The following is a 12205-nucleotide window of genomic DNA, read 5'->3' as shown; positions in this document are numbered from 1 at the left end:
CTAAAAGTGGAAGCAGACATAGGAGGAACAAGATCAGAGTTAGGAGGAAATTAAAAAATAATTATTCAAACACTCAGCTGTTACATTAAAAAAAATATAAAAATATCTATAAAAATAAATTACTTGGCGATCTGATGTCTGTACTGTTCGTTAACCCGAAGTGAGGAAATTGTGAAAATATACCTTGCGCACTATCGTGAGACGAGGGTGCAAGTTGGCTAGTCCACCAGGGGGCAGAGTTGAGCAACCTGTTGTGAACTGGAGAAAGGCTTTCCTCTCATCTGAGGACATTCCACACAGGACTCGTACAAAGCGTAGAAAACCAGGACTACAAAGGTGGGAGGGAATCAGAGCAGTAACAAAATGTACTACAATTTAGATTTTAAGTATTTAATTTTATGAATGGGCTTTATTCTATGAAAGCACAGTGTCAAAATTAAAATGAAAATGTAATATGTGAAATGGCAATGGATGCTTGCATTTGAATTTCGCACTCATACATGCAATATTGAGCTCAAAATTAAAATTCAAATTCAATACAGCAATTTTAACTTGCCATCTGGTATACTAGTATAGGCATTTCATTTACTCAAAGATTTAGCTGCTTTATGAGTAGCTTTATTTCAATTAAAATGCATGTCCAGAACTGCATATGCTTAATGTGACTATGAAATAACTGTGTAACAATGATTGATTACTTTAATTATCTTATCAGCATTTTGACTCTCTAATAATGCATTTAAATTGCATTATGAAAAGAGAACACCAAGCTAGAAAGAAGACAATATTCAAATGTAAATGGGAAACAGCGCCTCTCTCTTCATAAGTGTTACATTGAGCGTATGGCTTTTACAAAGTTTTCTGGTTTATTATTCTGGTTGATAAAAACAAGGCCACACTTTTTCTTCTCGCCAGCATCTTTTTCTAATTTTCCAGTCCATCAACGGAAAATTCTAAAAATAACTTTACTTCAGCCTTATTTTATAAGCTGAGAAAAGTGGCAGCAAGTGAGGCTTGACAGAGATTCCAGTTGATGCCGTGTAAGGATATCTTCTACCAAGTGAGCATCAGGTGGATATTTTGCTCTTCCATCACCTCACCTGCTAAAACCCAAAGTGAATTGAGAGTGGCAGAATTAAGATAGCTAAAAGCCATTGTTAATGCTAGCTAACGCTACATTCCCAAACAGGACCCCCCCCATCTGCCGTTTTTAACCAGCTGGCAAACATAATCCAGCTCACTGTGTCACAAACATGTACCTGGGACCTCTGTAATATTAATTTTTAAAGAAAAGCAGAGATGCTCTAGCTGAATTCAGGTGAAATACATCATGGTACTGACAGAGTAAACCAGTTGTTGCCAACTCAGTCACTATGACTAGATGGTTGTAATCTCTGCATACATCTATGTACCAGTACAATTACACTAAATCATTTTAAGTACTTTCTGGTAACAAAGTGGTACGCTGCAATATATACACGTCTGATACTCACTATGTAAGTTAGAAAACAGCCCTTGAAGCTAGATTATTTTCCATCTTCCGCATCTGTAGCCTAACACAGCCTAACATTCAGCTAACACAGAATTACTTGACCACTGATTAATAACACAGAATAACGACCAACTGATTAAAACAGAAAAATCTGCCACGTTTGATTAAAGATTGTTCATGGGTCTCTATATTGCTCTCCGTTCGCTCCGTCTTCTAAAGATTGGCCGCCATGTTTTCAGATTAAGCCTTTTACGCTGAGCGTGCTGTAGGGATGGAATGGTTGGTAAGTCTTTGAAAATGAAACTGCATTTTCAAGGGCATTTTCCACAGAATGAGCGCAGTACGTGGGAATGTGTAATTGCAAACAGGAGAGGTGTTTCCCTTTTTACATTTAAATTTTGATCTTTCTAGCTTTATGTTCTCTTTGATAATGCAATTTTGAAAATATATATAAGAAAATTACATTCATCATTTTGACAATTACTGCATCATCACATTAAGCATAAATATGCAGTTTTGGAAATACATTTTAATTTAAGGCTACTCAAAGCATCTTAATTTCTGTGTGAATGAAATGTCAATAATAGTATACCAGATGGCAAATCATAGTATTGAATTTCCGTTTTGAGTTCAACAGGACTTTTGCATATATGAATGGGGAATTCAAATGGAAACAAATACATTGCCATTTTACATATTGCATTTCCGTTTTAATATTGATACTGGTAGGCTTTCGTATTATTCAAATTATTCAGGGAGACATCATTGCATACCTGTCCCGAGTGTAGCCCAGTTTGGGCTCAGTGTAGTTGACAATATCCTCGGCTGTCCAGGACGGAGACTGGTTTCCACACAGAATCATCTGGACCTCTTTATGACTGAACGAGCTCAGTTTCTCCATCGGGAACACCCTGTTAAAGCCCTCTGCACCAGGACAAGACACCAGAGCAACCATATATCAATAAACTTCATTTCAAGACCCCATAAAGTGGCAGGAAAGGTGCTGTACAAATTGCGCGTGCGCGCGCACACACACACACACACACACACACACACAAAAGCATGTACGAAACTGTGATTTTTCCCATTGAATACATAATGAAAAGTGAAGATTAACCCGGGTTTAACATGTCTGAAGCAGGTTAATCTTGCACAGAAACACCAGCTATAGTTTTTAAACACTAGATGCTTACACTTGATACTTGAGATGGTTACCTTGTTGGTACACTTACGTCTACAGCTGGGAACAAAGCTGTCTTATGTATACTTTATCTAACCCTGCATTCACACCGTCAGCATTGCGACAAAGTGGCTGGAGATCATTAATTTTCAACAGAGCTGGCAACTTCCAGTGGCAGGAGGGAGCACGAATGTTGGCCAGAAAACTTGTAAAGAGGAAAATTACCAATTTATAATGTCTTACGTGTTTCTCAAACACTAGAGGGAGCTTCTGAGTGAATCAAAAATTAATTTTTAAATGCTTAAACATTTAATATAAAATAATATTCAATATAAAACCTTTTAACACCACTGTTATATTTTTGAGTTAGAGCTGGGCGATATGGCCAAAAATGTTATCACGATAAACAAAATTCATATCGTTCGATATCGATACATACCACGATAAATGTCAAATCATTATTTCTTTCAAGTTTGAAGGCTGATTTTTGCTTCTGGGGGGTTAATTGCTGTTTTAAACTATCCTTTATGGTCGGAACACGACAAACACTCACCAAACAGTGGAACATTTCACAGATCTGTCATGGAAGAGTGGGAGAAAGTGTCTGGTGAGCTGTTTTTACCAGCTGGAAAAGCATGGCTGTTTTGTAATAGTCATTATTTAAGAAAGAAAACAGATTATTTTTAGCTGGTGACGAGCGATCGGCTACCCCATTACAATTGACATCACAGTATTCAAACACCAGCTAGCGATGACTGGATTTCTCTATACTATCGTAGTAGTTTAAGTGGTGAACCGCAAAATATCAACACCAGACAAACAGAGTCCTGCTTTTAGGTATGTTTAAACTGAAAGCGGTGCTTTTGTGTCTTGTTTGATCTACAGTATCATCAATTCTCCGTGTTGTGGGGTGACAGAGCGCTGCTTCAAGTTAGCCAGCTGCTAAAAACAGCTAGCCTGGAAAGATGGCGCTCTCCCGCTCTCCAATGCTTCACAGCTTCCTCAGTTTGCTTTCGTTTAAATCAGGACTGTAATTTACATGAACCCACTTCTTTCTTTCACTTTCGTTGCTCGAGAATGCACTAATACTTAAATATGATTGTCCGAGCGCTGTAGTTGTGAGGATTGTGATTTAACACTGCTAAAGCTGGTTAGTATGTTAGGAAAGAGGTGAGTTCGCTGTCGGACAGTATAGTTACACCACTGACCTCGTCACTCACACTCGGTTACAGGAGAACAGATCGCCGGTTGCTCCACTTAAACAGGGAATGTGTAACTCCGCGTTTCAGCTGTTGCTAAAGACTCATCTTACTCGTGGCCCCCTCCCTCTCTCATCATGTAGAAGTGCACCCTCTCCTGGCGACAGCAGTGTCGCTTTCCTTGCAGTAGAAAATGCCACCAAGGCTTTCGCTAGAACGTGGAAGTGTGCGAATGGTGTATTATATTGAACATTTATCGAACATGTCGTATCGCTCTATCAAGGAAAAGTTATATCGCGATAATTATCGTTATTGTTTTATCGCCCAGCCCTATTTTGAGTGCTTTTGAACTCCACTTATAGGAGTTTAAAAAGGCTCATGTACATTCATGATGTTAGTGGGCATGAACAGCCAATGAGCTGCTCTGCTCGTCAACCAATCAGCACTCGGTAGCAGTAATGCTGGCATCCTGCTGCCCAAAACCTGTTTGGTGTAGGGGGGAGAAAAAGAAAAAAAAGAAAAAAAAAAAGGTTCTGGGGAAGTGATAAAAACCTATTAACTTTTCGTTTTTAGCATTCATCCCCATATGCTGAGGACTCGCCCACGGGCACATTCTTGCATTCTGAAGTCTTGTTTTTGATATAACGGGGGAAACAGGAAGAGGCCAGGCTCCTCATAAACCAGCTCTGCACTGGCCATGCAAAGTGTCAGTGAGGCAACAAAACTGAGTAAGTTTAACTTTACGCAAATAAGGAGCAAAGCGACATGACGATTACCAATAGGAATTAAGCACTGAGGTATGCGCTATATCCCCACCACTGTGAAACGGCTCTGTTTTGGTTCCTAGAAAATTTTTCCTACTAGGAGCTTTTGCCGCAAATAGACAGCAATCTCAAAGACCACCATTTTCTGTAAACAATGACTGCACCGACAGTGATGCACTTTAGTCCAACTTTATAGTCAATCTGTGATCAGATTATTACCACAGGACCACTACTGGATAGATATTTTTTGTTGGTGTACCATTCTCAACCCAGCAGCATGTTTGTACCAGAGCAAAACTCACCAACATGCCACTAAGATGCATCATTAATGAATTAAAAATGCTCCCAAATATTTGGTTAACGGTGGTCCTACGGTGCAGTGTTTGCATTAGCCGTTAAATACTATTTTTTGATCGTCTCTGCAAATTAAAATCCTGTCACACACAACATCAAAAAAGTACAAATATTTACCTTAGAACATAAGATTAAGATACATTTCCAGGACTCCCAATATGAAACAATTTTTTAGAAGCATGAGGACTTTCATAAGAAATAAGGCCTTTGTGTGGAAGGAAATCATGTTCTGGAAATAATTCACATGTTCCTGTTTATATACCGGATAGTGCATTTCTTATTTACACTCAAAAATCGTGCTTTCAGCATTAGCTTTACTTTAAGATGATATGCAATAATATGCAATAGGCATACAAAGTAACACTTGGATTAGCCAAAGAGCTTGTAAGCTTCCTTATCAACATGGCTACTGACTCCTTTGACAGGAAGATATACATACATTTTACCATCAAAACAGTACAACAAAATGCTAAAGAATTTTATAAATGTTAATTTATGTGCACTACATGCAGAAATGCTTTGAATGCACACTAGGTGTACGTAAATCTGCACTGAGCCAAAGTTAGTTGGATAAAATTTTGCTTTGGTCTGTACCCTACAGTTCCCACTACCGAATTCTTATTCAAACCCATAATATCAGAAACACCAACATCCACATCTAACAGCTTCATGTAATTGAAAACTGCACACTACACCCTGTCTTACCTCTGAAGGCTTCCATTTGCTTCTGAATCCCAGTGTGCATACAGAAGTCAAACATCAGCTCCACATACTCCTCTGCATTGTCCATGGTAACCATCTAATGAGAATGAGGTACACATTTTACATTCTGCAAATGCTTAGACATGCTCTGTACGTTTCCATTTGGAGAGGGGAAAAAAAGAAAACTGTTCAGTGGGTACACTGTACATTTCAGTGTATGGTGCTGTCCAACAGAAATTCTTTAGCCAGGTAAATGACCTCTGTGACCTTTTAGAAGAAGGGAGCGTGACAAATTGGTCTACAATTCTACAATTGGTCATTAGCAACACCACGAGCTGGACCAAATCTCCACAAACTCCTTAGACAGCTTGTGATTAATCTATGGTCTAAATGATCTATGATCTAAATAATTGATCTAAACAAAAATAAATAAATAAATAAAATAGACACACCCCTCGTCATCGGCACTTAGCATTTCATGACCTACCTCATCTTCTCCATTGGGCTTAAGGTCCACTGCTGAGAAGCCATGTACTTTAGATGAGGGACAGAACTGGAAATTTAATCTACAAACAAAAGACAAAAATATGGGTTTTCCATTAAATGATTCTACACAATGAATATTCAAATGTGATTCAATATAATTGTAGGAACGAATCATTCACCCCAGATCTTCTACGCTGAGCGGCGGGCCGGAACCCATAGGGTTCTTCAGCATGAGATCCTGTAGCCGAGTATTCTTCTCATCTTCTGAAAGGCTCTTATTGCCTAGGATTTGCCTCCTCTTTACTGACAAATCCTTCATTTCTTTTAGGAACCGTGCTCTGTGAGGATTTACTAGTTCAAAGTCCTCCCAAGTCAAAATACCATGGTACCAGGCAGGGGGTTTGGGCTTTGGTGGGTCCAGGATGAATTCAGATTTTGAGTCTTCATCAAAACTGCCCACTGAGTACGTGTCTTGGCCCTCCTCAGTGGAGGCCTCTGACTGGATCTCAGAGAAGCGGTGGTCCGAGTCCCCACGGGTCTGGTACAGGAGCTTGCTCATGTTACTCTTAATGTCCCCCATACAGAGAAGTTTGAAGAAGGGCTGAGAGAGGGGCAAGTCCACAAGCCGGTTGTCCTGGATGCACTTGGCCAAGAAGATGCCCAGAAAGAGAAAGAGCTTGGTGATGCGCTCCAGCTCGTCATTATCCTGAGGGAAGGGGGCAGGGAAAAGGCCGCAGGAGCGTTGTACATAATAGCCTGGGGGTTTCAGGCCGCCTCCCAAATCCACCTGACAAACATATAAAAACATATAAATATAAATGTTCCAACTTCAGCCTGACTAAAATGTTAAAGTACTCTTTCCACAAGATTACCATCAGCTTCTGTAGGCATGCATAGTACAATCCAAGCATGAAGTCACAACCTGATCCTAAAAGCTACAATCAGGATTTGGCTTAAACAAGCCAAATTGTGAGAATGAGAGACTTGGGGCTCTGAGATTAGACATCTAGCATGTATTAATGTAAAATTTAATACACAAATGCACTTACCTGACGTGACTCATCATCTGGGAAGTCATCATCACAGAGCCAGATACCCAGTGAAGTCCTCTGGAACTCAGCCGCCACAAGGGCATAAAACTCCAGCGTGGGCCCCAGACCAGTGCCCTCCTCTCCCTGGAACTCAACCTGCAGACAGGGAACACCAGAACACAGCAAATTCATGATACTGATTTAGCAATGACAAAGCAGTTTATTTGCCAAGAATAGAGTGCTGACTCATGAAGAGGTACTGTAAACTAAATGAATACGGATATGCCGCTTTTTTTGGATGAAATGAAAGCATTCATTTTACAGGTTCGGAACGATTACTGTGGTCACTTTAAGAGCAACTCGCGTTTGTATTTCTCTTTACCTCCAGTACAGACTTCCTGTCAGCATGGATCTGCATGACACTCTCTGCCCACTCCATCATGCTCTCTCCACGTGGCACCTTGACACGCTCATGTTTGAGCCGGCCCACTCGGAACTCGCCAGGGTCGTCCCGCCGCACCGTGGTGGAGGGCCGAGAGCGCTCCATAGTGGCCTCTCTCCGATTCTGGAGCCAGACTATTGCTCTGGAAGCGCACACACACACACACACACACACACACACACACACACACACACACACACACACACACACACACACACACACACATCACCATACTGCTTGAATGTTTTAACCTTTTCCATTAGCAAACATTTATACAGAAAGGAATTAAAACAAAGATATTGCTACAACTTCTCTACATTGATCTCTTCAATTCAGTTGACCAGGCGATCAGAGGCACTGTTACGAAAACCTACAGAGTGCTGGTCTTAAAATTAGCCAGGGCCTCGTGATATAACATCTTATGTACTACTGTCCTGTGAGTTTGAGTAGAACAACAAACCAATAAAGCACTGACCTGGAGGCTCCAAATGCAGTGCAGGTAAAGAAGAGCTGCCGGGTTTCAAAGGGGATGAGGAAAGGACACTTGCTGGTTAACTGCTCACACCAGTCTGGGAGAGCTCCACTAGCCAAAGCCAGGGGCTCCTAAAAGGAACATACAGAACACCATATTATAGTCAATGGCACAAAGCAAACAAGAATTAAAAGCTACACAGTTTATGACACAGAACACAATGTTTGACATTTGTTCTAAGCAGTACTAATTAAAATGTAGATAACATTTCACAAAAAATAGTGTTAAGGATTGGCCTCTTGGAATTTAAAATTTTAAAATAATTGTGGCATTTTTCAAAATCTCTTATTCATTATATTTTACAATGACCTGAATATTACCTCAATCTGTTGCAGAATTTTGGTTGTAATTTTTTTGCTTGTGAACTCTTCAGGCGATGCATTGAACTGTAGATCATCCACATCTATGCAAAAGATTGACAAAACATTTTGATCTATTCAAGAAACAAAACAAAAAAAAGTTTTCCCCCAAAGCAAAACTTACATTAGCGTTTCATTACATGCAAATGTTTAGATATAAAAGCCTACAGGACAATAAAAAGATGGCATTATTGAAAGTATCAAATACTAAAAACATTACCAGAACATGCTTACACGAGTATTAGTTTAATTAATCTAGACTTTTCAGCTTTTTTAAATGTTAAAAAAGTGAAACCATATAATGACAGTCCATACAAGCAGCTTTGGTCATTAACAAAAAACAAAACAACTTGACCAAAAAAAAAAAACTAACTACAAAATCAACACCAAGTACTGCTGTGTGTCTGGAGGAAGAGCTGGTGAACAACTCACCTTCCTGTAGCGTGCGACTGGCTGAAGGCTCTCCACCGATGATGAAGAGGATGCGCAAGAGTTGCAGCACATCCTCCACACCACAGGCGCTCTGGCCTGAGCCAGCTTTGGCCTGCGCCTGCTCCCGCACACCACTCAGGATGTCACAGCTCTGTGTGGCTGACAGAGAGCCTGTGCCAAGTCCTGATGACCTGCAGCCCCGCTCACAGAAATCCTGCAAAAGCCAAACATGCGCAGAGTTAAGGTGCACCTGCCAGCACCCACCCTCCCCAGCCTGTTATGCTCTAATACCATACACTACACCAGGGATGTCAGGCTACTGTACAAAGCAGTTACTGCATTTTCACAAAACGAAAGAAAACATGTTTTATGACAAATAATAAAAAAAGGAGAATGCAACTCAATGACATCTAGAAATTTTTGATGTCTAGAACATCACTTATAAGGCATTAAAATTATACAAGACAAATACAAACATCTAACAGGTGGCTACACAAGTGACAGTCAACCAAGGAGAAGAAAATAATTGAAACAGTGAAGGGAAAAATAAAGATGTATGTATAGATATATATGCACATCCGATGCCATTCTATACCTTGTATGCAGCTATGAGCTGCGAACAATTTCTGTTTTTCCTAATACTTTTATTAGTGCCGGTTAATTTCCAGTGGCGCAGGAAAGTTGAGTCTGCATTCTTCTGCATGTAGGTTATCAAGTCATTCTTTGGTAATTCATCTGTGCCAAGGTACTGTTCCACATGCTCTACAGACCAGCAACCCTACAACAGGAAGAACCAAATGTTGGTCTTTCCTGATTGTAAGTTCTCACGCAATACACATGCATTACAGTAGGATTAACCACTAAAAGGCCCGTGCAATTACCAAGATTAACCAGTAGGGTGATGTCAACCCCCCACCCCAACCAACAGGCTCCTAGCTTTAAGGTTAGTGACGACTGGGATAGTCTACTGAGAAGGAGCATTTACACATTGGGAACAGCCACAGAAAAATCACAGGCAGGATTCTAATGAGTTGAGAGAGTGACTGAGATAGAAGAGATAGATAAAGAGTGGATGAGGAGGAAGAGGGTAGGTAAAATCTTATTACCATCTTTCCGCTTTCTTTCTCTTTGTCAGAGTCTTTCAACTCTCTGTACATTATCCTAGAAAACAAACACATGGTTAAGTACAACAAGTCTGCAATGACAACATAGTAAAAATAAAACTGAACCAAAAAACTGCAGGATTATAAAATAAGTGACTCACGTGTACGTGGGCTCCCAGATGCGCCGAAGTTTGTCCGATTTGATGCTGCCGTTACAAGAGAGCTGAAGCAGCTTTTGGACATAATAGAAGATGGTGGACTTGTAGTTGGAAAGAGGTAGTTCTACTTCCCGTGTGGTTCCCAGCCCTGCCACCTTTAGGATGAGAGCCAAATGAGGCGAGGGTGCGCACTCCACCTCCTCCTGCACCTCAGAGCGAGGGGTACCTGCAAGCACCATACAACCCATAATGACAACACACTGCATGTTTATTTTTTGACTGCAATATTAGGCTTTTCTTTTCAGTCCGGTTCAGGTGTATTTTTCTTTGGAATCAACATATTGCTGCTGTCGGAACAAAACCTTGTATCTCCAAAATGGTAAATGGTAACTGAAAAACGTCAAAAAAGGAGATACGAGGTTGCTTGTGACAACAAGGTCAAGCTTAGCATGGGCATGGTCAAAAAGTTAAATGTTAATGCTATTTTCGGAAAGAAAATGCCCAACACAAAATGATAAAAACTTTATAGCAGACAGAAGGCGGAGAACCTGGCGTGGGGATCTCCAGGTCAGTGGTTTGCTGGACATTAGTCCGCCCAGGTCTAGGGTCAAATGCAGGCACTAGAGCAGAGAACTGCCGCTTCAGCACAAAATCATCGTCCCAGGTCCTGCGCCGGCCGCCTTTAGTTTCATATTCCTCTTCCTCCTGCCAGGCCACCAGTGAACATCACAGCATTTATGTACTGCATTATGCTTAAGTGAATATATGTGCAATATAGGCTTTTGCATCACCACAAGCATGCTTTTCATAGAAACCATGCTGACAGAAATCAACATTCAGTACAAAACAATGTAAAACATTTAAAATTAACATAAAAAAAAGGTAAAACTTTGATTACCACAAAAAGAAAATAAAAATCTAACTCAACAACTAAGGAGTTGCACTGTACTATTATTGAAACTACAACAGGTTTTACCCTATGAATATGAACGTGGTAACCAAGGTTGACCCTGGACCGTACCAGAACTTCCTCATACTCTTGGTCCTCCTGATTGTCATCCTCGTTCTCGTCGTCATCATCGTCTGGTTCAGGCAAGTCTTCCTCATCATCCAACTCAGCTAGCAACGTGTTTGCCCGACAGCTATCCAAGAAATCTGTGAGGAAGAAAAACAAGAAAAAGAAAATACAAGATGAGAAGGTATTTGACAACTTCACCCTAAAATTTAAAAGAATTTGGAGAACAAGATCCCAGACTAAAATTAGTAGGAAATGAAACAAACGAAATGGAGATTAATAGGCAGGGGACAAAAACAAATTTAGTGTAGATTAGGGAGACACAGGTAGGGAGAAGGAAAGAGAGGTTTTGGTAGGTGAATAAAACTAACATGGCCTACCATAGAGGGAAAATTCAGCCTCCTGACCTGTGTCGCTCTCGCTAGACGTTGAGGTCAGGCTGGTCGTCAGAGTGTTACTGAGCAACTGGCCGACAGACAAACCTGTAGTTGCAGTGGCTACGTTATTGCTGCTGGTTACTATGGAGGTGGACATTGTAACAGTTGAGGTGGTACCAGTAGTTGTAAGGTTAGGAAAGCTCTGCGCACCCATGAGAGGAGAGGCTGCAAACAAACAAAAAATGCTATTAGTTTATGTATTTATAAAAAAGGCACGTAGCTGACAGTTTAAAAAAAAAGCACACTCTAAACAGGCATGCTTAAAATGCAGCTCTGATGTAATTAGATATTATGCCAAAATACATTCTAAGATGAAGGCCTCTCTATTTCCTGCCAAATTACAAAACATTAAAACTACTACTGAAGTCATAGGTGCTCAGGTAATTCCATTAAGGGCTTCAGTCCAAGGGTCTGCAGGTATTTGTTAGAAGAATGCAGCTTAACACCAGATTTACTTAACAAAATGATGTTAGCAACATGGACAATCTTTATATTAGGAACTTTTATAGTAAACAACTT

General features: G+C 40.4%; 1 protein-coding gene across 6 annotated transcripts in view; it reads right to left on the bottom strand.

Annotated features, from left to right (window-relative positions):
* hectd1 (HECT domain containing 1) overlaps nucleotides 1–12205 on the bottom strand; it is a 32082-nt gene that overhangs the window by 842 nt on the left and 19035 nt on the right. For 3 of the 6 annotated variants that reach the window (XM_036592971.1, XM_036592973.1, XM_036592976.1), the window contains 16 exons: nucleotides 11630–11851; nucleotides 11211–11389; nucleotides 10783–10939; nucleotides 10238–10460; nucleotides 10080–10134; nucleotides 9569–9751; nucleotides 8974–9187; nucleotides 8503–8585; nucleotides 8126–8253; nucleotides 7591–7792; nucleotides 7227–7364; nucleotides 6357–6964; nucleotides 6179–6257; nucleotides 5695–5788; nucleotides 2266–2416; nucleotides 184–328 (listed from right to left, as the gene is read on the bottom strand). In XM_036592971.1, the coding sequence (XP_036448864.1) occupies nucleotides 184–328; nucleotides 2266–2416; nucleotides 5695–5788; nucleotides 6179–6257; nucleotides 6357–6964; nucleotides 7227–7364; nucleotides 7591–7792; nucleotides 8126–8253; nucleotides 8503–8585; nucleotides 8974–9187; nucleotides 9569–9751; nucleotides 10080–10134; nucleotides 10238–10460; nucleotides 10783–10939; nucleotides 11211–11389; nucleotides 11630–11851 (2861 nt within the window). The remainder of the gene's footprint in view (nucleotides 1–183; nucleotides 329–2265; nucleotides 2417–5694; nucleotides 5789–6178; nucleotides 6258–6356; nucleotides 6965–7226; nucleotides 7365–7590; nucleotides 7793–8125; nucleotides 8254–8502; nucleotides 8586–8973; nucleotides 9188–9568; nucleotides 9752–10079; nucleotides 10135–10237; nucleotides 10461–10782; nucleotides 10940–11210; nucleotides 11390–11629; nucleotides 11852–12205) is intronic. The other 3 variants (XM_036592972.1, XM_036592974.1, XM_036592975.1) reach the window with 3 other exon arrangements.

This window comes from Colossoma macropomum, unplaced genomic scaffold, assembly GCF_904425465.1.
Source record: "Colossoma macropomum unplaced genomic scaffold, Colossoma_macropomum, whole genome shotgun sequence".
Taxonomy (NCBI): domain Eukaryota; kingdom Metazoa; phylum Chordata; class Actinopteri; order Characiformes; family Serrasalmidae; genus Colossoma; species Colossoma macropomum.
This window is presented reverse-complemented; position numbering and strand designations above follow the sequence as displayed.